The following is a 27,742-nucleotide window of genomic DNA, read 5'->3' on the forward strand; positions in this document are numbered from 1 at the left end:
TTCCCAATATCCCATCTGTCCCTGCCCCCTGGCAGTGGGAAGCCATTCCCCCTTGTCCTGGCACTCCATCCCTCTCCAGCTCTCCTGGAGCCTCTTCAGGCACTGGAAGGGGCCCCTAAGGTCTCCCTGGAGCCTTCTCTTCCCTAGGCTGGACAATCCAAATTTTCTCAGCCTTTCCTCACAGCAGAGATGCTCCATCCCTGTGATCACCTTTGTGCTCCACATCCTTCCTGTGCTGGGACCCCAGAACTAGACAAAAGGTTCCAGGTGGGGTCTGACCAGAGCAGATTTGAGGGGCAGAATCCCTCCCTCACCCTCCACACTTTCCTGTGCTGCCTCCAGGGGTCCAGCCTTCATCCCTGTATCCCAATGCAAATCTTTTCCTTAGGAGCAGCATCCCTGGAGTGGATAAAAAAAAGCCCAAGAGTCTGCCCTGAGGCACAGCTTTGATTTCCCACTTCAGCCAAAGCCCCTGAACAGCTCAGGCTGCTCAAGCTCCACCTCCCTGTGCTTCTTTTGTGGGGTTCTTGATTGGTTTTTTTGTTAGTTTCCATTTTTTAACACCCAGTTTTTATGGTTTACCCCAAATAACCCAAGGAGCAATTCGGGGCTTCTGCTGAGCACTCAGTGATAACTCCCCTGGAGCCAGCTACTCTCCCATGCTGTTTTCCTTGCCTCTGGTGTCAGCTTGAAGGATATTTCATGACCCAAATGGTCTCTCCCCATGACACTGATGACTGTAGGACCAGGATGAAGTTATTCAGAGCGTGGAGCAGGGAATTTGAAAGATAAATGTGGTTAACACTCGTCCAATCCATCTTCAGATCAATGTCGATGAAAAGTGATTAGAAAATGGGAAAGCTGTCTTGTTTCTTTAGAGAATGATAAATTCTCCTTTCCTTCTCAGAAACAAGTAGCTGCAGTTCTTTCATTTTATGCTACTGAACTACAAAGAATATGTTTTTTTCATTTTTTTTTCTTTTCCTTTTCATTGAGGAGAAAAGCAAAATAAAAGGAAGTGGCTGGCTTTGTTCAGAATTTCATTACATTAAATTGGAAAAAAAAAAAAAAAAGTAGAAATAATTTTAGCTTGGAGATCAGTTAGGAAACTTGAAATACCCAGCATTTGCTGGGCTATAAAAATTTGTCTTCTGCTTCTGTATTCCCTGAAGTTCATCCATCCTGAAGGGGTGGCTGTGAGACAAATTCTAGCGAGGCCACACAGCTGAAGGTGAACAGGCTCTGGATCAAGGAAGTCTTTTATTGACTCCAGAAAAGCCTGGAGGCTGCACAGAACACCTGTGGTCCCACCAGCATGAGGAACAGGCTGTTTTCTAATCCAGCTCGTCCAATCCCAAACCTTTTTTGGGACAATGCTTATGGCCTGTGAAGAGCCCACCTGGAGGACTTAAATTCCCTAAAATGCTGAAAACTCTCAAAGCTGCCTCACGGGGGCAAGTGGGGATCCAGGAGGAGACCAAGAGCACCCCAAGCACGATTTTTCATAGAGTCTAAATAAGACTCTATAAAGAATTATTCAGACTTCAGAGTATAAAAATCTAGGAGTTTCAGTGTACTGGTGGCGCTGCCTGGATACAGGGAACAGTTTTCTCTGGGTCAAATTTTGTCCCCTAATTCTTGGGGGGCTGGATGATCTGCAGGAGGAGGTGAACTGACTGATGGTGTATTTGGATACCTGGGAGCTGGCAGATGGTTTATGGCTGACTGAATTAAGATTTGACGTCATTTTCATAACAGAATTTATTGCAGTAATTATCGGACTTTATGCACAGCTCCTCCCTATAAAAGCTGCACTAATTGGTCTGATAAAATCTGCCTTTAAGCAGTGCAGAAAGGATTAAAGATGTGACACAGAGACACCCTTCCCAAAAGTGGAGCTTCCTTTGCAGAGAGACACCCAGCCAGCAGATTCCCAATTTTCCAATTCCTGCAGCAGAGCACTCCAGGGAGACACAGCCCTGCCTGGGGATGAGCTGCAATATCAATAATTATTCATAAGATCACAGAATTATAGAATCAGGAATGGGTTGGGTTGTAAGGGACAATAAAATCATCTCATCCAACCTCCAGCCATGAGCAGGGACAACTTTCATCATCCCAGGTTGCTCCAAAGTCTGTCCAAGCTGGCCTTGGACAATTCTAGGGATGGGGCAGCCACAGCTTCTCTGGGCAATCTGTGCCAGGGCCTCCCCACCCTCACAGGGAAGAATTTCTTCCTAATAACCAATCTAAACCTGCCCTTTGTCATCTTCAGACCCTCTGCCCTCGTGCTGTGCCTCTAGGCCCACTTCATGGTCCTTTCTTCTCAACATTCCATTTGGTTGCCCAAAGCCAGTGCTGGTGGAATGGGCAAATCTCCAGACGCCCGAAGAGGAAGGCTAAGAAAAATCTCACTGTGAGAAAAGAAAGTGAGGGATCAAGACAGAAACACTGTTCAGAAGCAAATAAAGGAAAAGATAAGCAGAAAAAAAAAAAACCCCAAAACTTTATACCTTTTTAAAATGGGATTGGAGCAGGAGCTTTTCAGGATCAAGAGAGTTTTGAGACAGGATTTGAGAGTTGTGTTTTTTTCCCAGAGAAGCTGTGGCTGACCCATCCCTGGAAGTGTCCAAGGCCAGGTTGGATGGGTCTTGGAGCCACCTGGGATAGTGGAAGGTGTCCCTGCCCATGGCAGGGGGGTGGGATGAGATGATCTTTAATGTTCCTTCCAATCCAAACCTTTCTGTGATTCTATGAATTATAAACTGAGTGCACATCCTGCACGTGAGCTGCAGGACAAGAGCCAAAGCAAGAGTCATTCCAGCTGCAGGGAGCTGAATGGGGCAGGGAACTCATCAACAAGAAGGAGAAAATCCAAGGAATTTGCAGAGCTGTGTCCAGGGCTGACCTCAGCACAAGCGAAGAGCTGCTGTTTAAAATGAATGCCAAGCCAGATGCTGGCAGGAAAAGAAGGATATGGATGTGATTCCAGGTTCTCTAATGGAGCTGGATCAAAGGATTCCTGCTGAGGAGGGAGGCAGGAGCGTCACTTGCAGTGCTATCAAAGCACAGGAGAAGCAAAACCTTGGCTTTTAAAAAAAGCCTACAAAACCACAGACCCCTCTCAATGTCCAGCCCAAACCCTGGAATTTCTTTAGCAATTAACTCCCAGGGAGCAGCAGCACTGGAGATGTTAAACCCTGAGAAGAGAGATCTGCACAGGAAAAACATTTCCTGTGTAGTACAAAGCAGCTTGAAAATAACCACTACCCTGCTTTAGTGTGAAGAACTCCCAGCTACAAGAATTCAGACCTGGGTAATAACTCTGTGCATTTAGGAGGAAAAGGGGAAGAAATTGCATGGTGGAGCCTGCAGTCTGCCAGGCAAAGGTCAGGCTTTGAAAGGGAGAAAACAAACTTGAAGCAAGGTTTTCCAACAATGGGACTTTTTTTTTTTTTGTAGCAATTGGGGAGGTAAAGAAGGAGACAGAGTGATGGGAGTGATTAGGAGGGAAGAATTCCGCTGTCTGAGTCAGTCCCAAGCTAACATTCCAATACACATCCAAAATCTCCCTTATATAGAGATTTATAACCCACGTGGAAGTCCCTCACTGCTTATTGCAGCCTTAAAAACGAGGGTTTGCTGCATCCCAGGTACCAAGAGAGCTTTAAATTTTCATCAGGATGCCTGGGTGGGGGTGGCCGGGCATTTTGATGCAAATCCTGCTGTGGCTGTGTCCAAGTCTTTGGTTCCTTTGATGCTTCCTGGTTGCAAATAAGCTGTCAGGGGGATAAATATTCCACACACACACAGAGCTCATTCAGTTCTCTGCTCAGGGGCTACACCAGCTTCCAGTTGGGTCTGGGATTAAATGGAAGGGCAACAGTGTGAAACCTCCACAGGTTTAGTAGGAAGGTGAGCACAGCAAACCAGCTGCTCCTAAGGTGGTATTTTCAGATTCTTTAGTCTCTTCAGGTGAACAGAGAAAATCTGTCTCAAATTCCAGAAAAGAGTTCCCGCCTAAAACTCCAAAACTTCCTTCTAAATTAGGAAAAAATCACCTCCACCTTCCTTGCCTCACCTGAAGTTGAACACTGCAAGGGAGAAAAAATTTAGCACAGAATATCCAGAGTGAGAAGGGACCTCTAGGATCATCAGTGCATTAAAAACCTGATTTTTCAATTTGGCAGTTATCAGATCTTGCTGGATGTCATCCTGCTCCTATCTTAACTCCCTAGTATGGAAAAATTAACTTTGGGAAAGACCGTCTACATCCCTCATCAGTCCATACAGCCACAAATCACAGAATTCCAAAATGGTTTGGGTTGGAAGGGATCTTAAAGCTCATTCCATTCCTCCCCCTGCCATGGGCAGGGACACCTTCCACTGTCCCAGGTTGCTCCAAGCCCTGTCCAACCTGGCCTTGGACACTTCCAGGGATGAAACATCCGAATCTCCTCTGGGGAACCTGTGTGGGAGCCTCACAGGGATGAACTTTTCCCAATATCCCATCTAAACATCCCTCCTTCAGCTCAAAGCCACTTTGAGTGTGACCACGTTTTTCTGCTGCAGGGATGAGGTGGCCAAGGCTTGAACACCACCTGGATGTGTGGAGCTGTGTGCTTTGAACATGGATCCTGCTGGAAAATGTGATTTTAATCAGGAATAGTTGAGGGTGCTTCCAGTGGGGGAGCATTTTAGAGTTGAGGTACACACCAAAGAAACTATGTGTCACGTGGAATAAATTTTATGTAATAAACTGGAAAAGAAAACATGGAAAAATCCATGTTTACTCCCCAAGGAAGGGCAATTCTTTTTTATTGCACTCTGAGGCTCAGCTTAGCTCACCACTAGGAATGTGCTTTGGTTTGCAGCAAAAAAACTGCAGTGAAACAATAACTGTGGCCAGTGCTACATTCCTGGGACTGCCTGGAATATGAGCAGGATTCAGACCTGACTGGCATTCCAGGAACTATCCTGCTCCCTGTAATTCCCTGACATACCAGCCCCACTCCTTAGGAAGCTGATGGCAGTGGGGACACCCCAATCCCAGTGAGATGTGGATTAGGACTCCTCAACCACAGGTTGATGCAAAAGCAGAATTCATCCCAAAAGCTTGTCTCCACTTGGAACTCCCTACAACTCCCTGGAAGGAAGATGTATCCAGGTGGGGGTCAGTCTCTCTTCCCAAGGGATTGGACAAGAGGAAATGTTCTCAAGTTGTGCCAGGGGAGGTTTAGGTTGGATGTTAGGAAAAATTTCTTCACTGAAAGGGTTTCCAAGAGAGATGGGATATTGAATATTGGAACAGGTGGCCAGGGGAAGTGGCGGAGTCACATCCTGGGAGGAATTTTCAGTTGTGGAACTTTGGGACACAGTTTAGTGGTTGGACTTGATGATTTTAGAGGTCTTTTTCAACCTTGATTATTCTGTGGGTCCCTGATTATGTTTCCAGCTCTGCCAGTAACTTCTCTGGGACAGTGAGCAAAGGACATTTTTCTTTATCAAGTGTACCCAGCACTAGCACTTATCCCAAGTTTCCATCTCTCAGGATACATAAAAAGGAGTAACATGTGCTTGCATAAACCTTTTTATCTTGGCTGAAAACTCCTCAAAAAGGGGTTCTAAAAATCATATTTTACCCTCGAAGCTGGAGAAGTTCTCAACAATACATAAATAAATAAACAAACAAATGAATGTGATGGTTGAATTTTCCACCCTTTTTCCTAAAGAGACTGAACATCTGTTCCTTCATCCCATTCTTCTCTTGGTGCTTCCTTAAAATCTGACAATTTAGGAGTTTATGTGAAAGGAGCTTTGTGTTTAGTGTGATATGGCACTGGATACCACTGGAGTACTGTGGGGATGGCATTTGCATTAAAATCCCTAAAAAACGGATCCCTAAAAATGGCCAGCACCATTCATAGGAACCCCCACAGGACGTCTGTCCTGTGCAGACATTTAGTTCCAGTTCCATCAGCACTTTTCTGACCTTGGAGCTGTGGGAGGAGAGAGGAACAGTGAGATCAGGACAAGCATCGTACCCTGGAAAGGGACTGAGGACAATGGGACACTGCTGCCAGGAGAGGTTGGGAAAGTGCCAGGCTTGGAGAGAGACCTGGGAGCTTGACTTTGTGGTTGTTTATTTAAAAGGGAAATCAGCAATGCAGGCAGATGGAGCAGAGCCAGGAAATATCCCTTCTGCTCTGGGATGAGGAAGGGTTCAAGGGTAACTCCCTCAGGATCCTGCTGACCTTGTTCATGCCCACAAGGCAAGGAGCTGGTTAAAGAAAGTTTGGATTCATGTCATGGAAGGGGTTGGGATAGGTCTAGGATGCTCTGCAATGCAAATGAAAGCCAGACTTCCACTAAGGTTTGTTTTATCACTGCCACCAAAAGAAACACTCCATCGTTTTATAACCTAAATATACATAAAAGAGAAAACATTCTTTTGTTGTTCCCTTAATCCCTGTTATCTGCTCTTTGCCTTCTCAGGGTGAGCTGAAGATGGGGCCTGAGTTCCAATGGGGTCCTCAGTAGAAAATGGTAGATAAAGGGCTGGAAAAAAACCCTATTTATCTGACTTGGTGTCACTTTGGATGTTTTTTAAACCAACACTCACTCCTGACTTGCCAGTCCTACTCTTCACAAGCTCCTCCTCTCCTGCTACATCTGAGGGAAAATTCCCAGCTTGAAAAATTCAGTCAATATGCAAAAGCCACCTTCAGAACCTCCTTCAGCAGCTCAAAGCTCTTTGATGCTTACAGTGGCAACTTTAACTCTACATAGACGCATCTCTGAAATGCTAAAACCTTCCCAATCTATAAACCTCTCCTGCAAACAGACCACAGATTAGCTTTTACACTGGATTTAAGCAATTTTTGGGTTTACAGCTGCATCATACTGAAATAACTGCAAAAAAACCCAAAAAACACCAAACCAAGAGAGGTGACACTGAGAGAGACACACTGGGATTCTGGGCCAGGCAGGATTTTTGGATCTGATCCAGCAAATCCACTGCCTCTCACTCAGTTACGCTGGACAGCCCATAATGACACCTTGCCACAGGCAATAAAAGTAGGATTTGCTGGGATAACATCTCTGGAGATCAGCACTGCACTGCTGTGAGGTCAGAACACAGACCAAAGGCTCTGTACTGCTCTGCTCCCCTCCAAAAAACCCCAAACCTCCTGTTCCATCATCCTCTGAGCTCTGCTCTCACCTCCAAGGGAGTCCCACCAAAACATGCCCCACCAGTGCCACATTGCAGGGGATGCTACATCCTGGGTCTGTCTTAGGCTCACGGAATCACTGAGGTTGGAAAAGACCTCCAAGATCACTGATCCAGCTGTCAAACCAACACTGCCAAGGCCAGCACTAAACCGTGTCCCCAGGTGCCACATCCACACTGCTTTTGAACACTTCCAGGGATGGTGATTCCAACACTTCTCCAGGGCAGCCTCCTCTAATTCTTGGCCACTGGAGAATTTTTTGCAAATATCCAACCTGAACCTCCCCTGGTGCAGCTGGAGTTGGTTCATCTCGTTGTATCAGTTTTTACCTGGGAGAGAAGACTGACCCCCACCTGCCTCCAACCTCCTGTCAGGGAGTTCTAGAGAGCAGAAGGTCCCCCCTGAGCCTCCTTTTCTCCAGGCTGAGTCCTCCCAGCTCCCTCAAGTGCTCCTCATCAGACTTGTGCTCCAGACCCTTTCCCATCTTTGTTGCCCTTCTCTCCCCAGCCTCTCAATGTCTTTCTTGTCATGAGGGGCTTTGATTAGAAATCACCAAGAGCTGTTATAATTAGCTCACCTTGCCTCTCTCCTGAGTGCAGGAAATTTAATTTCTTACTGTCAACCTGGCTCTGCTGCTTGTTTTTCTCTTCAGCTGGAACTGAATTCCTTGCAGCCTTTCGGTCCTTGCCCAGCTGGCTGAGACATGTGGAAGGTGCCATCTGCCTGCTCTTCCTTATTTTTTTATCTAAAACACCAACTATTACAGAGGCTCCTGATAATTTTTTCCAGTCCCAGATCTCTGCCCCTATGAATATCCCCTGTGATATCCCTTTCAGGATATCACAGGATCACAGTGTGGTTTGGGTTAGAAAAGAGAATAAAAATCATCTCATTCCAACCCCCTGCCATGGGCAGGGACACCTTCCACCATCCCAAGGTTGCTCCAAGCCTTGTCCAACCTGGCCTTGGACACTGCCAGGGATGGGGCAGCCACAGCTTCTCTAGGAACTCTGTGCCAGGGCCTCACCACTCTCAGAGGGAAGAATTTATTCCTAATATCCATTCTAACCCTACCCTCTTTCAGGTTAAAGCCCTTGCCCCTTGTTGGTTGTCACGGTCTTGTCACTACATGATCTTGTCAAAGTCCCTCTCCAGCTCCTGTGGGTAATAAAAGGCCACAATGAGCTCATCTAGGAGTCTTCTCTTCTCCAGGCTGAACAATTCAAATTTTCTCAGCCTTTCCTCATAGGAGAGATGCTCCAGCCCTTGGAGAACCTTCATGGCTGTGTCTGGACTCACTCACTTACACACGCTCATATCAGAGGTGATCAGCTGTCACAAATAATCTACATTTAATAGGCTCCGGTCCCCAAAAGGTGCTACCAATGTCACACCTTAAATCCCACTGTTGTGGCCATCCTAAATATCCCATCACTGCCACCTTGGCCCCACAAGGGAGGGGAGATGCTTCTCTTCTTTCTACCCTCTCAGCTTTCCACCCAGATTTCCTCATGGGTCAACCCAATTTCCAGTTCCTACCCAGGAGTGGATGAATAGGGCACAAATGGATGACCTGGGAGGGAATGCCAAGAACAGCCAGAGGGAAGACAACACCATGGACAGACATGGGGACAGACATCTCCTCCTGGGCTCCTGTGTGGTGCACATGTGCTTTTCTTGCAACATGCATGATAGAAAACCAATTTCCTGCTGTTTCCCATGCTCCTGCTGGCACCAGAGGGCTTCTGGAAGTGTCTGACTAACCTTGCTGTCCGTTGTTGGAGACTCCTTCTCCTTCTCTGCGTGTTGGAGTTTTCTGTTCAGGTCCTGGAACATGTCTTGGTGACGTTTCCTTGTGTGCATGATTTTCTGGAGCAAACACAAAGGGTCACAAACACAAAGGTCAGCAAACCCCGTTAACCAGGAACAAACCCAGAGTTATATCATTAATTCCCAGCTCTGTCTCCCTGCAGGTGCCTAGAATACCTTCAGCATTTCCTGAGGACCCACTGCAGCACTGCCTTTATTTTCAAGGTGAGATGGTGGGAGAAAGTGGAAAATACTAATTTTTGACCTAAAAAAAACCCTTAAACTTGCACCAATCAAAGTTTTGTGCTGCAGAAGTTGAACTTGACTGTCAATGTCCTAAGGAAGGTTTGCTGCCCTTCTTTAACTGATACCTTTCCCTATGCCCTGTTTCCTCAGTTTGTCACCCCTGTAAATGTCTTCAGAGCTCACCCAAGCACGCAGAATTCAGGTAATTTCATTAGAAACTGTTCCACAATCTCATTTTCTTTTCAATTTGACCTGTCTGCATTTCATTTCTACCTTCTGCTGCCCAGAAGGAGAGGCAAGATGATTTCTAGAAGGACTTCCTTTACCATGAATGAGCAGGCTGAATACGGATTTCCTGTGCTCTGGCATGGGTGAGATAATTGGAGAGGGTGGCTCAAAAAATTTGGGATCTACATTCAAAAAGGGATTTACTCACCTCAAAATCTAACTCTGCATACCGAGATTTCCGCCTCTGGATTTTCAGGAGAGAAAGAGATGGGTAAAGGTTAGTAAGAGGTTAAAACAGGAAAAGTTCTTCTCCTTTCCCTTTTCCTGCACTTTTAATGTGTATTTTTGGCTTTTCAGGATGGGAAGTGCCAAATATTTAGAGTTATTGAATCATTTATGTTGGAAGGGATCTTAAAATCAACCAGTTCCAACCTCCTGCCATGGGCATGGACACTTTCCACTATCCCTGGTTGCTCCAAGCCCTGTCCAGCCTGGATCAGTGGGGTTTTCTCATCTGCATCAGGTCTGAAACCATCAAAATGGGAAACAGGGCAGAGCATATAAAGGGGAGAAGATAAGGCAGGCCATGTGCCTGGCATTAAAATGAACAGTTTTTGACAGATAAACAGCTTTTTTTTTTTTTTTTTTTTTTTTTTTTTTTTTTTTTTTTTTACTTTGCAGCATCTGTAGGGCTAAAGAAAGCGATGGAATGTGCTCTGGAAGTTGTGACATCACATTCCAAAATATGATCACACTCCAGTGGTCCGTCAGGGTAATATGACATTGGCATTGCATCCTGGGCTGCATTTTCCCCCAAAGTTCTTCTTTTCAACCCCTGGAGTGGCCAGACTGAGGGCAGGACATCACCCAGGGCTGGGAGAACAACACTGCAATTCCCATGCTTGTAGCCCTGGTTCTGTGCCTGAGATGTTTTGGTTTTCTGAAATTCTTTTCCTAGGGTATTTTCTGTAAACAGGAGAGATGTTTCTGTAGCTGTACTATGTTATTCATCCCTTTTCCTAAGAGGGACTTCTTAGTGATGTCCCTCTGGTCTGACCAATGTGACTGAAGAAGTTTGCCTTTTTGTCACCAATCAAACTGGTATGTGTAAAATAGTTTATAAGAAAGACACATCCCCCCACCAAAAAAAAAAAAAAAAAAAAAAAAAAAAGTAATTTTCAGCCTTCTGAAGCTCAGAGTCGGTGTTGTTGTGGTGTAAAACAGTGTCACACACTCACCTCCAAGGAGCTCATGGAGAGGGTGGAGACGGTCTCGCTCTTGGACACCACACCTGAGTTCCCTGAGTCACCCGTGTCACACAGGCTGTTGGGAATCTGTGACTCATTGGAGATGCTCTGTGGAGCCAGCTGCTGCTGCTGCTGGATCACGGAGGAACCCTGCACCTCACTGCACGCCATGGTCACCGGCTCCCGCGGGGGGCTCTTGACCACAAAGCCGGGGTCGGTGGCCATGCTGAGGTGGATGAGCCGCGTCTGAGGCATCTGGTCGATGTTGATGCTGTATTTGCTCTCATCTTTGGGTTTGGCCCTCAAGGTGGATGTGTTGGTGGGCAGGATCACGTAGCTGGTGTCCAGGGTCTGCTCTTGCGCCCGCGAGAGCTCCGAGTCCAACTTCTTGAAGATGTCCCCGTCGCAGATGTAGATGGATTTCGGCGGCTGGTTCTTGTCCTTCTTCAGGGTGAGGGAGTGGTTGCTGAACTCGTTCAGGTTGATGGCCCCCAGGTAGTGGGGGGAGCCCTGGAGGTGCATCTTGGAGACATTGGCTGGAAGACTGTTGAAGTTGGATGAGCCTTTCTGGTGGCTGAGTTTCAGTTTCTCTTCATCGGGCAGCGATGGGCGCTTGAGGGTCCCTGTGATGGTTGAGGTTCTGCATGTGGTGATGTCTTTGTTCAGCACTGGGGAGACAGAGAAACGTCCTCAGCACCTCCCCTGGGGTTTTGTTGTTACATCAAGACACCTCCCACAGTCGCTCCCCACCAGCACCTCTCCCAAAGGCGTTTAACGTTATTTATAATGGCACAAGAGTGTTTTAACATTATTTATGTTTTTAAAATCCATGTTACTGAAGGCAAAATTAGAGCTAGGGAGGAAAAAGACTTTGTTATTTTGGGAGAGTTCTCTGGGATGTGAGTTTTCTAACATAACCATGGCCAAAAGTCCCATCTAGGCCAACATACTGATAACAATACATTGAAAACCAAAGGGATTTTTACATATTTAGTACATCTAGTATATGCATGTATATATGAAATCTCTGTATTTTTAGCCTGTGGAGTAGAATTCTTTAAAATAGAAGGTTGTTTTCATGTAAAAAAAAAAAAAAATGATTCAGGAAATAGTTGAAATACAATGTTATCAATGATTCATACAACTATAAAATCATCAAATGGCCCAGGCTAGAAGAGAACTTAAAAGATCATCAAGTTCTAGCCCCTTTCAAATTTAAATTTTTGTTTTAACTCACTAAAATACTTCAAGTTGCTCTCTTCCTTTAACAGTTCCAGTGTAATAAACTGGTATTTTTAAACACACCGTATTTTCTTATGGATTTCAGATGCTCTCCAAAGAATCTTACATTCCAGTAATCACAGTAAGCCTTTGTGAAAGCTCATTATCTGGCAATTAGTGATTTCCCTTCAGGAAAGCAAGTGGTGACAGGAATATTCCTTAAAAAGAGAGGAAAACTTTAAACTAAGGAGGAAGTGAACACTGTCATAAAGGACATTTGGATGCTCATTCCCACAGAACACTGCAGAACACTGTTAAAAAAAAAAACAACAAACAAACAAACAAAAAAAATCCAAAAACAAAACAAAAAAAAAACAAACAAAAAAACCAAACAAAAAACCCCCCCAAAAAACCCCAAAACAAAACAAACAAACAAACAAAAAAACAACAACAAAAAAAACACCAAAAAACCCACCACAAAAAAAAAAAAAAAAAAAAAAAAAAAACAACCACAAAAAAACCAAACCAAACCTGTCCCTTTTCCAGGCATAATAATCTATTGCTCAGTTGATTTCACGCTGCAACAAAGACCTTGGGAAAATAATGACATCGCCCTCGATGTCTCCATTGGGTGCAAAAGCAGAAAATCATGGAAAGCAGACCATGGGGCAGGGACAAAGTGTTGTGGGCTACTTACCTAGGATTTCAGCACAGGAAAAGAGAAAGAAATGTATGCTCCCCTTTCACCCATCTCAGGAGCAAATAAAAGTGGGTAAATGGATCATTTTTAGGATTTTTGGGGTGAGCTGACATTCAGCTGCTCCTTGTGGGATGGAGGTGGGACGTGGGCATCCCATGGCACTGAGGACACACTGATCTTCTTACCAGCTCCGAATGGGAGTGAGGGAAGATCAGTTCCCCCAATCAGGACTACAGAGCAGGCAAGGCAGGATGAGCAGGGCACCAAGAAGAATAAAAAGAGCTTGTAAAAAGCTTTTAAAGCTAAAAACTCTGGCAGCCACAATTGCTGGGATAAATCAGAGCAAGTCAAACCCTTCCCCTGGGAATCCCAGCAAGGTTTATTGATCCAGGCTCTTCTCCACACTCACATCAGCTGCAGAAAATAGGTTTGGAGAGGTTTCCACTTGGAAATCTCCAGGCATGGAGTGGAGTGTGCCTTCAACACTGAGCCCTGGAGCAAATCCTACCAGGGATTGATGTGAGGGGGTTACGAGTGGTCTCAGCCACATCTCCAACCCATCACAAGAGGGGAGATGGTGCCTCCAGGAGAAACGATGGCCAGAAACCATTGGGCAGGTTCCTGGTTGTTATTATTCAATAAGCAGAGTGCATGGGATGATGCACCACTCCAAAAGGTCTCTGAAATGAGGGTTATGGTTAACTCCTTATCTTGGCACAATCTAACAGTGCCTTATGAGAGGAGGAGGATGCCCAGGCAGATAAATACAAATTGTAGAGGTGGATGCTGGCAAAGGAGGGGAATTTAGGCTGCTGGCAAGCTGCTGATCCAGGGCCTTCTGCCTTGACATCACATGAAACAAATCAGCTCCTTCCCCTCCTCTGGGAAACTCGATTTGGGGTTAAGAGGTGTGGTGGCTGATCCAGAAAGGTTCCTCTAGAGGAGTGACCTGCAGTGGTTTACAGCTGACTCTGTGCCTGGGGAATGTTCCCTGAGCATCCCCTCGACTCAGGCATGGCCCCACACACATGTTTTACACATGTGATTTTTTTTTTGTGACTGAGATATTTGGTGTCAAAAGAGAAGGAGGAAGACAAATGAGAAGAGGCTGACAGCTAGAAATTAGATTAGAGAGTGTGAGACAGAAAAACAGAGAGAAAAAAAAATGGACAGACCTTGAAAGAGATAAATGGACAGAAAGAGACCATGAAATAAGATATCACAGGGGTAAGTGAGATAAATATACTGTGACTGTGATAAGCACAGGGAGAGGGAGTGAGGCAGAGAGAAGGACAGGAAAAGATAAATAAGATATAGATAGATATTAGACAGATAAATGATAGTGACAGTGACAGACAATACACAGAAACACAGTGACAGGGACAAATGTTGACAGATAGAAATACATAAATAACAGGTACAGCAAGACAGACAGCTGAGGACAGAGATAAATAAGTGAGACAGAGATAAATAAGTGATTGCAAAAAGAGATGAATTATAGATAAATACATTAGAAGCAGATAAATAAATGATAGATGAGATAAAGAAAAAAATAAATGAAAAGGACAGGTAGATGTTTACAGAAAGAGAGAGAGGAGGGGAGAAAGAAAAAAGGCAGGGCAGGGAAAGGAGGAGAGAAAGAGAGAAGGAAAGAAGGCAAGAAAGGAAGATTAATAAAAAAACAGACAGAGAAGCTTTGCCATAGTGGTAAATGAACACAGAGAGTGCTTGTCCTTGGCTTGGGAAGATCCTGGTTTGGAAGATATGAATAATGCAATTTCCAAGCAAGCTGGTATTCCTCTTGCTTGGCAGAGGGGAGAAGTCTGGGAGGGTAAATGAAAGCCTCAGTATCCACAAAGGGTAAGAAAAATAACCTCAGCCAAAAGGTCAGGCATGCCAGGACCAGGAGAGGATGAGACCTGCAGAGAGGAACAGGCAGCCAGGGAGAATCCAGGCAGCACAGACACCCCTGGGATTACTGGGAAAAGGGGCTGTCAACTCAAGCACATCCTCAGAACCAAAAGGAACCTGTGTGATGAACACACAGCAGAAAGGAGCAGGCAGAGGAGGAGAGATCCAACCCCTTCCAGGTGCACAGAAGAGCCTGGAGCCAGGTGGAGTGGTGGGAAGGCTCTCCAGATCCCAGACTTTCTACAAAGACACCCCTCATGAGCAGCACAGAGCTGCCTGACGCTGGCATGACCCCCCTGGGCAGGGGTTGCTGGAACACAGAAGGATCCCAGTAGGAAGAGATGGATTCCATCTCTTCTTCCTTGATGCTCTCCTCTGCCACCCTGTTACATGGCAAAAAACAACTCCTCAGAAGCAGGGCTTGATCTCAGTTAAAAGGCCAAAAGAGCTACAGGAAAAACAAAAGGAGAATTTGGGGTGTTGTTTTCTTTTGGCCGGGGTTGAAAGGAAAGGAAAGGCAACCCCATGTGAGGACATGCAAGGCACCAAGACACACACAAAGGAAACAGAAAGGGGAAAAAAATGGCTTAGTTCAATCCCCAAACCAGGTCACTTGCTGATTCTCACCTGTGATGTGCTCACCTGATCTACAAGCCATGTCCACGTCCTTCTCGAAGTCGGTCTGAAAGACAGAGAACACAGAGGATGTGGTCAACAGGGGGTGGTGAAGGACAGGGAAACCTGGAAAATGCAAAACTCCCACTTGAATTAGTGAGGTGGGCACAGCCTTTGCCAGGAGAGTGGAAGAGAGAGGTTTTGCTTGGATTTTCAAACATGGAAAACACACCATGTTTTTTCCACCTGTTGGCTTTTGAATTTTATCATTGATAAAGCTGAAACTTTGATTTTCATCTGCTCATCCATTCACTTATTCCTGGGCTGCAGATCAAAATATCTTGCTGGAACACGTTTATGCACACTTCTAAAAAAAACCAGAGAACAGTTTCCTGGCCTAAACTGTTTTAGATGTATCACTCCACACACAATTTTAAGTGGATTCCCCACCCTTTATTAAAGAGATCTGGGGATCCTGCTGGGAATGCTCCACCCCTACTGGCTTTCTTGTGTTCCCACCAAGTCACATGAAGTGGGAACAAGTCTCTGCTTCTGAAACTCTTAACATATAAAATCAATGGCTCCCACAGGGACAAAGGCTGAATAACTTTTTCAAGTGGTCTGCGCAGCCAAAGGGCACTCCTGTCCTCTCCCAGGAGGAGTTAATCCTTTTTCTGAAGCTTTGAGCAGATAAAATTTCAAAGAACTTGGATAAACTGAGTCACAGCGGGCCATGTGCTTTCATGGAGTATTGGGGAAGCTGCAGACTGGCAAAAGGTAGAAGAGTTCACTGATTATTTCTGGTATCATCTCAGAAAGACACTTAACATAATTGTATTAATGTGATGAAATTAAATCCATTTGAACACTGAGAAGAACGTGGGAAAAATTCCCATCCCCCTGGGATAAACACTTGAATATTAGCAGGTTGAGAGCCAAGAGTCTTTGAACTATCTCAGCCTTCCTGATGGCAATTTCCCAGTAAATTCTCTGGGATATCAAACAAATCTGAAAAGAACAGAAGAGAAATAAGACTGAACTAACATTCAAATGGGCAAATGGAATGACACAGAAAAATATAATCTCATTTTCATGATAGGAGTTTCAGAAAAATGCAGCTGAACAGCCTGCACTAGTTCTGCTGAAAAATAAATCAAAGACAGGTTTATATTTCATACCAGTCAACAAGATTTTTTTGGGGGGGAAAACAGTTCTACTCAGCTAATCCCCTTTTCACCAGTTGGGCAGATTTGGAGATAAACGGAAAAGGTAACAGCAAAAATGCCATCCTGCAAAAGCTTTTGATTTCTTTGGTGGTTTTACAACAAAATAACATTGTACCCCTGTAAAAATGCCAGCGGGGAGTCATCACTCACAGCCAGATTCTGCAGCTTTTTGTGCTAGAATGTGAGGAAAGTGATTATAAGCTCCCTGCTCCTCCACACACCCATCAGCAGCGCAGGAGGAAACGCAACACTGCTAAAAATCTCGTAGCTGACACAGGACTCAGCAAGGTGTCTGATAACAGAAATGTGGAGTTGTACAGAGATGCAAAACCCTCAAACTTGGGATGGTGACAGCAGACTGACAAATACAGGATCCACTTTTTTTTTTTTTTTTCCAGGGTGCTGAGAATCTGGAGGGGGTTACATAAATAATTTGAAGGCACGTGATTTGCAGAGGGAGAATAAAAAAGCTCTGGGTGTTAACTTATGGAAAAGAGGATTGAGACTGGGTGTGATTATGGTGTTTATTATTGAAGAAGCCAAGCATGAAAAGGGTCCTCTAATTACCCACAATTAGGCAGAGTGAGAACCTGTCTGAAAATGAGAAGACTCTGCATTTAAATGAGAAACGAGGCACTTGTTTTTAGCAAACACCACCGAGGTGTGGTGGAATTAAACCTCTGACTCCAAGATTGTGCTGTCTGAAATGAGGCCTCATACCCAGGCAGAAACTGCTCAGCAGTGACTGCTCACGGGAGTGACTGGAAAAAAAAACATCACTGGGTTGTGCTGTAGCTCTAATATTAACCAAGAGCTTTTGGAAGTTGCTCAAATCCTCTGAGTCTCCTGATATCTTTATCTTAACCTCCAAAATTAAGTGTTTCTTGTATCAACTACATCATAACAGTGGAGCAGATGTAGGGCAAAGCCCCACAGCTTATTCCTTTACTGTTTGCAAAGGACTTACACAACAGGATCACAATTTACAGAGCTTAAATTATTCCCAGTGAAGCAAAGTGCTTTTGAGAGAAAGAAGTCCTTCTGAAAAAGCATTTTTATGATAATAACCCAACAGACTGTGATTAAAACAGAATTAAACTACCACTTCCTAGCTCCAGCCAGGACAAGGCAGCCTGATAGGGATGAAATGTCTGGAAGACATGGGAGGTGTATTTTGTTTCTTTACTTTTCTGGGAAAGAAAGGTTCTCACCAAGATCTCTGCAAAACCTGGTGTGCAAGTTTGAGAATCTTAAAATTACAACACAACACCCCAGATTTGTGTGAAAAAGCCCATTTTAAGTGCTGCATTTGCTCAAGCAAAAGTTTAAAGGAAGTAAGAAGGGTGACAGTCTCAGGCTGCATCAAGGGAAATATAGGTTGGATATTAGGAAAAAGTTTTTCATGGAAAGAGTGATAAAGTACTGGAATGGTCTTCCCAGGGAGATGGTGGAGTCACTATCCCTGGATGTGTTTAAATAAAGACTGGATGTGGCATTTGGTGCCATGGCTTAGTTGAGGTGTTAGGAAAAGGGTTGGAATTGATGATCTTGAAGTTCTCTTCCAACCTAGAAATTCGGTGTTTCTGTGAATTCAGGATCTGTCATGGACAGAGCCCTCTGCTTATCAGTTATGAGTTAAAAATTCCCATAAAGCCCCTACTGAAGGGGAAGTGGGAGGTTTCCCTACCATGAGCTGAGCGTGTCCGTTCTGAAATGACCCCCCTGAGTCTCCATTCCCTTCCTCCTGACGATCCACAACCCGGCACTTCACGGCATCCTGGACCTGCAGGAACAGATCAGCAAAGGTCACAGTGACACTGACCAAACCACATTAAATTCTGCTGAAACCCAAAATGAAAACAGCCCTTGTTGGACCAAAAGGACACGGACCCTGCTCTAGCAGCACCCAGACATCTCTTTCACATGGTTTATGTGTTACATATTTCACACACTGAAGAGCAACTCAGAGGTTTTCCAGAAATCCTGGGTCACTGCCCAGGTCGCTTCTATTTGCTTGATTTATGCAGTCAGGAATAAAAATGTCCTTTTTTTTTTTTTTTTTTTTTTTGCAGCTTGCAATATGCTTACAGTGGATGGTCCCACACTAATCATTGTATTGGTGTCTACAAAGTCTGATTATGATCCTGTAATATAAATCTGATCCCAAACTCACTGAAATAATTGGAAAAAAAAAATCCTGGTGACTGCAATGGGAGTTAAATGTAGACTCATATTCATAATGCAATTAGTTGAAGGAGTCTCAGCCAAGGCAGTGGTGTAATTCTATTGATTTCATTGGCCTGACATAAGAAATTAATCTGTTTTACTTAATTTAAAGGAACTGTAAGAAGATAAAATGAATATTGAAAAAAAAGCCCCTTCCTGCCTCTGTTATTAATAGTCTCTCCACTCTGTAGGATGAAAAGAATAAAAGAAACATAAAAGATTCACCCTTTTCTTCCCTGATGTAATTCACCATTTTAAATCTCCACAGGGAGGCTGAAGAGAATTTCTTCAATTTCCTTGCCTGATTATTGCTGGCTGCACTTCCTAGCTAGGTGTAGGGATAGCAAGGTGTTAATGTCAGCACAGATTTCATCCTGCAAATCTGGGTGCATCTTGCCTCTCTTGAAACCACACACGTGATTCTTAAATGTGGCATTTTTTGGAGGCGGGGTGTGAACACTCTGGAAATGGGGATTTTGGTGGTAAACAAGCAAAGCCTGACATGTTAATCCCATCTCAGGCTGCCATGGGGATGAACTGTCTGGAAGACATGGGAGGTGTATTTTCGTTCTTTGTTTTTCTGGGAAAGAAAGGATCTCACCAAGATGGTCTGCAAAACCTGGAATGCAAGTTTGAGAGCCTAAAATTACAATTGCAATACCCCAGATTTGTGTGGAAAAAGTCCACCCTGTGACCAAAAATGTCACGGTCATTTTGTGGTCATCGCCCCCCTGTAGCCCTGGTTCCATGCCTGAAGTGTTTTGGTTTTCTGAAATTCTTTTCCCAGGGAATTTTCTGTAAACAGGAGAAGTGTTTTTGTAACTCTAACTTTGTTATTCATTCCTTTTTCTAGGAGGGACTTTTTCTTGATGTCCCTCTGACCAATGTGACTGAAGAAGTTCGCCTTTGTTTCGCCAATCAAATTGGTCTGTGTAAAATAGTATAAAAGGGAGACACATCCCAAAAATAAAGGAGTAATTTTCAGCCTTCTGAAGGTCAGAGTCTGTGTCATTGTGGTGTAAAACAGCGTCACCTCCCCAGTGGAAAAAATTGTAGGGTTAGAGAAGTTACCAGGTTGGCTGGGCACTTTCCCAGGTGATTTTTATGGGAAATAATGTTAATTTATATAACAGGTAATGACTCCTCCCTCTCACCTCCCTCCTGAGGATGCAGTGGACCATGACGATGACAAACCCCTCCAGGGAGTCGAAGACGGCAAAAAGGATCTGGAAGAGCGCAGAGCGCCGGTCGGTGATGGCCAGGACTGCAGACATCCAGGTGAGAGCCAGCAGGGGCAGCACCACGCAGGAGCTCCAGAGGGATGCCCTGTCAAGGGAGAGGGACAGAGAGCTCAGCCCCACCTCACCCACTTCCAGGTGGGGTCCTAATTCCGCCTCTCGACCCCACGGGGCTGCAGATGATTTCTCCAGCCGATGTCTCCCTGTGGAAGACCTTTCCTGAGCCCCTTTCCCAAGGGAAGCAGGGAGAGGCTTTGCACACTCACGCTACCCAAACAGGGGGGGACAACTTCCCAACAGTGCAGTCATGCATAAAACTGGAGGTGGGGAGGAAGGATGCGGATCCCTCCCTCCGCCTTCCACGCCCTTCCCCACTCTGCCCCTCCTAACCCACCACCACGGCTTTTCCCAAGGGAAGGAGACAAAATACAATCACTGCAAGGTTGCCAAGGGGAGGGGAACAGTTGCAGCAGAGACTGGTCTGTCACGATGGCTGTCGGTACTTGGGTCACAGACAACTTGGACTTCCACAGCACATGGAAGACACCAACACTGGGACGTGTCACATTTTCGAGTGTGGACTCAAATGGACAAGCAGAGAGCTGATGTGCAGACTGAAATATCTGTATTTCTCCTTTAACCTACAGGTGATGGTTCCCCACCACACTGAGGACTAAAACCTGACCCTCATTTCCCCGTGGTCAGAAAATTTTCAGCTTTCCTGCGCCATCTCCCCAGCTGATGCTTTGGGGAAGAAAAAAAAAAAAAAAAAAAAAAAAGCCTTTTGTTCCATGTTTGACAATTCTTGTAAGTTTATTCCTGTGTGGACACGAACTTGAGATTCAAGCCACATCTCCATTCACAAGACAGAAAACTGGACAAAACATGTTTTCTGTGATGCTGCCCCAGGAATCTCCACTTTAGCTGTGAATGATGGCCCTGCAAAAGGGAAAGCAGCTCTTTTCCCAAGGTCTCTTTAGGCGTCCATCTCTCCAGCCAAAAAAAGATCCCAAACAACTTTAACAGCTGACTAGGGAGGTTTTAAGCTGTCGCTCATCCCATCTATTTGCCACCAAGAATATGAGAAGAATTTCTCTGTGGGCTTTTACCTAACAAAGCAGAGAAGGCCTCGAATAACAAGTGGAGCTACAAGAAAACCTCCAAGTACAAACAAATACAGGCAAGACAGGGAATTACAGGACAGATACCATGAAACACGTTTTGCAGTACTTACATGGGACTTGCTCACCACTTCCTGATCTATGACCAAGGGTTTAATGTTTACTTGCTGGTTACCTCACAGACCTCAGAGAGAGTTTTACCTGAGCAAAGCTGGAGATTGGATACAGGTTTGGACATCAGGATAGAATGCCCTGGCTTCATTAAGGGTTTTTCAAGGATTGTTACATCAGTTCTGCAATGATCACACACTGAAGTGACAATTTGTTTTTATAGTCAGAATGAGACCCTGTTTGCAAATATTCCTACAGCCTGTTCACACTCTGTTCCTTCATGGTATTATTAAGGAATTCAATTTACCTAAGGGAGCAGGGAGATGGAATTATTTTTCTTTTTAATTAGAACAAGCATTATGAGACCCCTGTGTTAGGTAAAGGCCATGACATAATCTGATACCTTGTAATTTTATCTTGGATGGGAAACGTTGATCTTTAATGCTCAATATGAACTATGATTTCAAAGTATTATTAAAAAATATCCAAGAAACCAGTAGGCAGCCCTCAATCAAACAACTCCTAAAGAGAAGTTACTTACTCCAATTCTCTGAAATCTGCCTCATTACACTAAAATCTCTCTTTGCTGTCATTTGTGGTTGGGCCTTCATAAATCTGGCTAAGCAGCAAGTGTGTGAAAGAAAAAAATCAGAGCTAGAAAAGCTGGATGGCAAGATAAGATTTGGTTGATAACGAACCTCTCTAGATCTGTCTTCCATGCAAGCATCAGCCAATACAACATGGCTGAGTGGATGAAATAATTCCAGCAGCAAGGGGAAACAAACAAACAAACAAACAAAAAAAAAATCAGTCTAAGCTGCTGGAAAAAGTCTGTAAGAGACAACTTTGCTTCCTGGAATTATCTGGTCTTCCAGAACATTCTTGGCACACCCATTCTGCAGATGTTACTGCCACCAATGTGGAACAGGAAACCTGGCAATGGATCTGACCCAGGTCTGAACCAAACATCTAAATCTGGGTGGGTTTTCCATTCCTGAAAAAAATAAATCTCATAATGCCAATGATCTGGATCTGGATCCAAGACTTAGATGTAGATTTGGAGTTATAAGAGATGCTGCTGAGAAGGTAAATTACATGCAAATTATGTTTCTCTTCAGCAAATGGTCAGATATGAATTCACTGGCTTCAAAACCCGCTTTAAGAATGAATTGTTGGAATCAATTTTCTCTGCCCTTCCAACCAGACGATGAAAAGATCATCTGCCCTTCCAGCTCAGCTGATGACCACATATTCAGCTGGATCAAATCAGGATTTTTCCAAGTTGTGCTGACTTACACCAGCGCTCAGAGTTCTGCTCTACTTGTGATTCACCTTCCAGATGCCTTCTCAACAGCATTCATCCCTTACAAAACTGATGGAAATTCTGCTTGCTGCTTAAATGCATCATCTTTATTCCCAGGCAGCAGGTGGCAACAGGTCACAGGAAATGGAACTCACTCTAATTTCACTTGCAGGGCTCTTCTCAGATTTTTGAAATATTAAACTCCAAATCAAAAGCTCCATTAAAGAAAACTGGTACAGACTGAAATTTGAAGGTAAATAACTCATGGGAATACAAGTGAGTTTTCCGTGAGACTGCCCTTAATTCTACATGCTGTGAGCTGAATGTGTTGCAGGACTCATACTTCTACCACCTTGCCACCTGTCCCTTTTTTTAGGAGGCACAGTGAATCCTTAAAAGATCCCAGAATTACTTTTAGGACCTAAGAAATACCATATTAGGGTGCTTATCATGAGATGTGATATGAAATGATCGATTGTTATACAACGACATTGTGACCACCTAATGGCTTTTCATGGATTAGCCATGATCAATAAATCTATGATTTTTGTTGCTTGGGACAAAGGAATTAGCTGGCAGATCCCCTTTTTTATCCCATTTATGGCAGCCCTCAGGACAAGTGACAGCAGCATCCCATCTGAGGTTGGGAAAAGACCTCTAAGATTGATCCAAATCTTTTCTCAGCACTGCAAAACCCAGCACTAAACCATGTCCCCAAGCGCCGCATTTACACGGCTTTTAAATCTTTCCAGGGATGGAGACTCCACCATTTCCCTGGACAGCCTGTGCCAATGCTTGATCACCCTTTCAGTGAAGAAATTTCCCCCAATATCCAACCTGAACCTCCCCTGGTGCAACCTGAGGCCATTTCCTTTCATTCTGTCGCTTGACAGGAGAAGAGTCCAACCCCAACCTGGCTTCAACTCCCTTCAGGGAGAGAAAAGTTCCTCCCAATCCTCCTTTTCTCCAGGATAAACCACCCCAGCTCCCTCAGCCACTCCTAATTCACTCTAAAACATGGGATCTACCACGGGAAGCACTCAACTTCATCAAAGCACACATCAGACCCTGCCCTGGCAGCAAGGATTTGGCCAAAATGACAAAATCTATCTGTGGTTTTTTGTCCTTTACGTTGCTGGAAGGATGGAGAGTCTTTGTCTTTGCAAAAGAAGCAGAATAAATGGATTGCACTTAGAGCAAAGCAATGGAAAGAGCAAAAAGAATGGGTTTGGAGATAAAGATCTACATGAAGAAAGCTGAAAAGTCCTGCACCCTGAGAAAAGGCAAGTGCAGGGGGACACACAGGACATGCCAATAAAGATGTAAAGGGCCATTAGGAAGGGCAAAGTGATCAATTCTTTTTATTACTCAACCCTGACAGTGCAGAAGCAACTTAAGTTAAAAGAAGCAGCAGAAAGAATAAAAAAATCACTTCATAATTCAAAACCAGCTCCTGGAGAGGAGCCCTGCAAAGCGAATTGGTCGCTGGACTCAACACAAAATGGATGGCTCCTTACACACCAGCGGTTCTGCTGCAGGAAAACCACAGTACAGGGATGTGCTTTATTTATTCTCTCTTGCTTCTCTGCTCCTCTGACTTGTATTCACAGAATTACAGATTTGTGGAATGGCTTGGGCTGGGAGGGACCTTAAAAATCATCTAATCCCACCCCACTGCCATGAGCAGGGACATTTTTCACTAGATCACACTGCTTACACCTCCATCAAACCTGGCTTTAAACACTTGTTAAACACTTGAAAACTGTTCCTCCCAAAAGCAAGAGTGTTGTCCCAATTTTAGGGGCACTTTCAGAGCAAATCCCTGTAACTCAGTGCCCATATAGCCAAGATAGGAAACCTGTAACTAGAAGAGAGGGGAAACTCTGCTTGCTCTTCCCATGCACGGACAAAAAAAAGAAACACCTGCTGGAATTCTATTTTCCCCTAAAACATGATTCTACTCCCAGTAGATGCAATATAAATAAAATTAGGGGAACGTGAAATCAAATGCCTCTAAATTTCCCTGAGCAACCTGGTTTGGTGGAAAGTGTTCATAGTGGGGGGTTGGGAATGAGATGAACTTTAGGGCTCCTCCCAACCCAAACCATTCTGTGAGGATTTTATGACACATGAGACAGGCAGCTGATCAGGCAGTTGTGACCAGACTGCTTCACTGTTCACCTTTAATTAAGGAAGGTGTTCTCTGAGAGTCCAATGAGGACTTGCAGGATCCAGGTATTATCCCCAGGTAAGGAAAGGATTTCAAATTCCTTGAACCATGAGGACAATACTCTCCTGAGGAACAGTCTCCTTCCTAGACCAGCCGTGCATGGAAGCACTGACTCACATTAATCCTGGAATTACAATACAGGCAGAAAATTTGACATCCAGAAAATCTGACATCCAGGACTCCCTAAAAGGATATTGAGACAAGGAAAAGGGCAAAACTCTTAGATGGGAGATTTGACATGTGAATTCCTAAGGATTTAAGAGGAATGATGATGATGATAAGGGTCACAAGGAACCCCTGATGTTGGCTCTTGGGTGGGGTGCCTGGAAAAATACAGGGTTTTAGTCTTGGGCCAATCTCTTCCCACTGGTCACAGCCTGAGGGCCCAGATTTCCAATGAGCTTCTTGGCAGAAATTCATAAAATCATGGAATGGTTTGGGTTGGAAGGGACCTTAAAGATCATTTAGTTTCAACCCCTTGCCATGGGCAGGGACACCTTCCACTAGACCAGGTTGCTCAGAGCTCTGTCCAAGCTGGCCTTGGACACTTTCAGGGATGGGACATCAACATCCATCCATCCATCCATCATCCATCCATCCATCCATCCATCCATCCATCCATCCATCCCTCCATCCATCCATCCCTCCATCCATCCCTCCATCCATCCATCCATCCATCCATCCATCCATCCATCCATCCATCCATCCATCCATCCATCCCTCAGCACTCCCTGGTATTTGCAGTGGATTCCCTCATTCACAACAAGTACCAAGAAAAGCCAAGCCCCCGAGAAACCTTTTCCATCTCAGATAAAATAATTTTCGCAGGTAGCGAAGACAAAATAATTTCAAGGTGACATTTTGCAGGCTGAGGGTGCCCCACAGGCAGCAATAAATGGGAGGAAATGTGGGAACAGAGGTCTTCCAATGGCAAAACCTGCTCAGGATCTTCTTCAGCACAGCCTAAAGGGAAGGATTTATTTAATCCACACCTGTCAAGTCCAGCTAACCCTTAACAGGTCACAGATATCCAAAGATTTCCATTTATCATTCCCCAGGTCAAAAAATTGTACAATTTCCAGGACTTATTTTTCCACTTCTGTCACTTTTCTCTCCCATCAGTTCGCTCTGTTTTCCCTCCTTTACACATCCCCTTCTCTGACCACAGACCTCACCACAAAGATTTCCAAAAGCCCAGAAAAAAACGGTCTAAAGGATCTATTTCTCACTCCGTGCTATCCCAGAAATAAACCTGTGGAACCTACGGGAGCAGCCCCAGCAGGAACAAGGCAGGAACACCCTTAATGTGCTCTGCACTAAAAAATAATCGTGGCTCATTCCAGGTCAGGGAGGAGCCAGGAATCCTCATGGCATTTCATCCACATTTCAGGACTCCAAAACTGAACAGCAAAGCTGCTACAAGGTCTGGGAGGAGGGGGACAGTGGCACAAAGTCACACCAGCAGAAGGGTGTCAGTGGCACAAAGCATAATCAGACTTTTGCCTTTTTGGCAACCTCATTTACAAGAAATTTGGAGGAGGAAAACCAGGAGCAGTTCAGCTGCAGGATGATGTGGATCACAAGGGGAAATGAGTGAACTTATTTGTGTATTCCTCAGTGTTCCCTTTGCAAGGATAAGAGCACAGGACACATGAGGACAAGCAACAAAATTGATACTGGACACTGTCATCTGAAGTATCCAATCTGCTGGGAAACAAAACACTAAAAAATCATCTTACCAGAGCCCTCCAATTTCTATCAATCCACTTAAATTAGAGAAGCAGGATGAATAGGAGATCTGGCTTTCACATCCTTTTTTTTCTCCTGATTTGGAGATGAATCAGAATTTGTGATTTATGGCAGACCAACGTCAGACAGTGTTGGAGAGGGACTTGAGACTGTTTAACTTTTAAAATTAATTTACTATGAACAGAAAGCCTCTCCTATTTAAGAGTCTAATTTATTAATAGTAAATCTTCTGCTGGTTTAACATTGCTCTGCAGTTACAGGAATCCAAAAAGCAGCGAGCTGCTCATTCCAGACTTGTGGTACACATGTCAGGACTGGCTCCATCTCACCATCTCAGCTGGGCACTGCTGCAAAAAGTCAGTAAATGACCTTAGCAATGAAAAATAAATCAAATTTTGTTCAGTTCTTCATTTCACTGAGAAAACCACAGAATCATGAAATGGTTTGTGTTAGAAGTGGCCTTAAAGAACATCTCATTCCAACCCCCTGCCATGAGCAGGAACACCTTCCAGGTGCTCTTGAGTTGATTTTCTTTTATCTTTCTGTATTTTGAGATCTGGTACTCAACTGCCTCTTTTAGTTTAGATTAATTAAAGGTAGGAATTTTCAAACTGCAAATCATCTGAGACTGTTTCCCTCACACGTTTTGCATGTACTAATTCAGACATCAAAACCAAAGTGCAGCATCACTTGGATGTGATACAGATAATAGCATTTCCAAAAGGGACAGGAGAAAGACAAACCTTTCCTCATCGCTTTCCCTCCAACCTTAACCTTTGGCAAAAAAGCCAACCACATAAATAGCAACAATTTCTCCAGGAGAACAAAGCCCTGGCATTATTCTTTTATTTTCTCTTTTCTTTTCTTTTCTTTTCTTTTCTTTTCTTTTCTTTTCTTTTCTTTTCTTTTCTTTTCTTTTCTTTTCTTTTCTTTTCTTTTCTTTTCTTTTCTTTTCTTTTCTTTTCTTTTCTTTTCTTTTCTTTTCTTTTCTTTTTTCTTTTCTTTTCTTTTCTTTTCTTTTCTCTTCTCTTCTCTTCTCTTTTTTCTTTTATTTTCTTTTCCTTTTTTTAAGCTAACTCTAGCAGCATCTAAGAAGAGATTTAACAGCATTTGACTTTTGTAACTCAGAGCTACAAAACGCTTTAAGATTTGGAGAATTAATTCCAAGTGCTTTCAGGGGTCCAAAAGAGGCAAGTCAACACTTATCAAATCAGACCTGCAGGCCTATGAGGTATTAAACTTAACTTCCGCATTTAATAAGAGGAGAAAAAAAAAAAACCCACTTAGAAGTGATTCACCAACTCAAACCACACTCAGTGCTCTGCAGCC

The 27,742-nt window shown here is 44.2% G+C and overlaps 1 protein-coding gene and 1 long non-coding RNA gene across 2 annotated transcripts in view; both read right to left on the reverse strand.

Moving 5' to 3' along the window:
* Positions 1–27,742, reverse strand: part of LOC310910070 — a 603,801-nt gene that overhangs the window by 287,593 nt on the left and 288,466 nt on the right. The gene's annotated exons all lie outside the window — the stretch shown is intronic.
* The window catches only part of ADGRB1 (adhesion G protein-coupled receptor B1), a 204,776-nt gene that overhangs the window by 5,508 nt on the left and 171,526 nt on the right, over positions 1–27,742 (reverse strand). The window contains exons 24-29 of the mRNA XM_083864984.1: positions 19,816–19,987; positions 18,123–18,218; positions 15,237–15,276; positions 10,754–11,430; positions 9,724–9,759; positions 8,997–9,101 (exon numbers count right to left, since the gene is read on the reverse strand). Coding sequence (XP_083721110.1) covers positions 8,997–9,101; positions 9,724–9,759; positions 10,754–11,430; positions 15,237–15,276; positions 18,123–18,218; positions 19,816–19,987 — 1,126 coding nt within the window. The remainder of the gene's footprint in view (positions 1–8,996; positions 9,102–9,723; positions 9,760–10,753; positions 11,431–15,236; positions 15,277–18,122; positions 18,219–19,815; positions 19,988–27,742) is intronic.

The sequence above is a fragment of the Zosterops lateralis genome (assembly GCF_965231275.1).
Source record: "Zosterops lateralis genome assembly, chromosome: 1".
In the NCBI taxonomy this organism is placed as follows: domain Eukaryota; kingdom Metazoa; phylum Chordata; class Aves; order Passeriformes; family Zosteropidae; genus Zosterops; species Zosterops lateralis.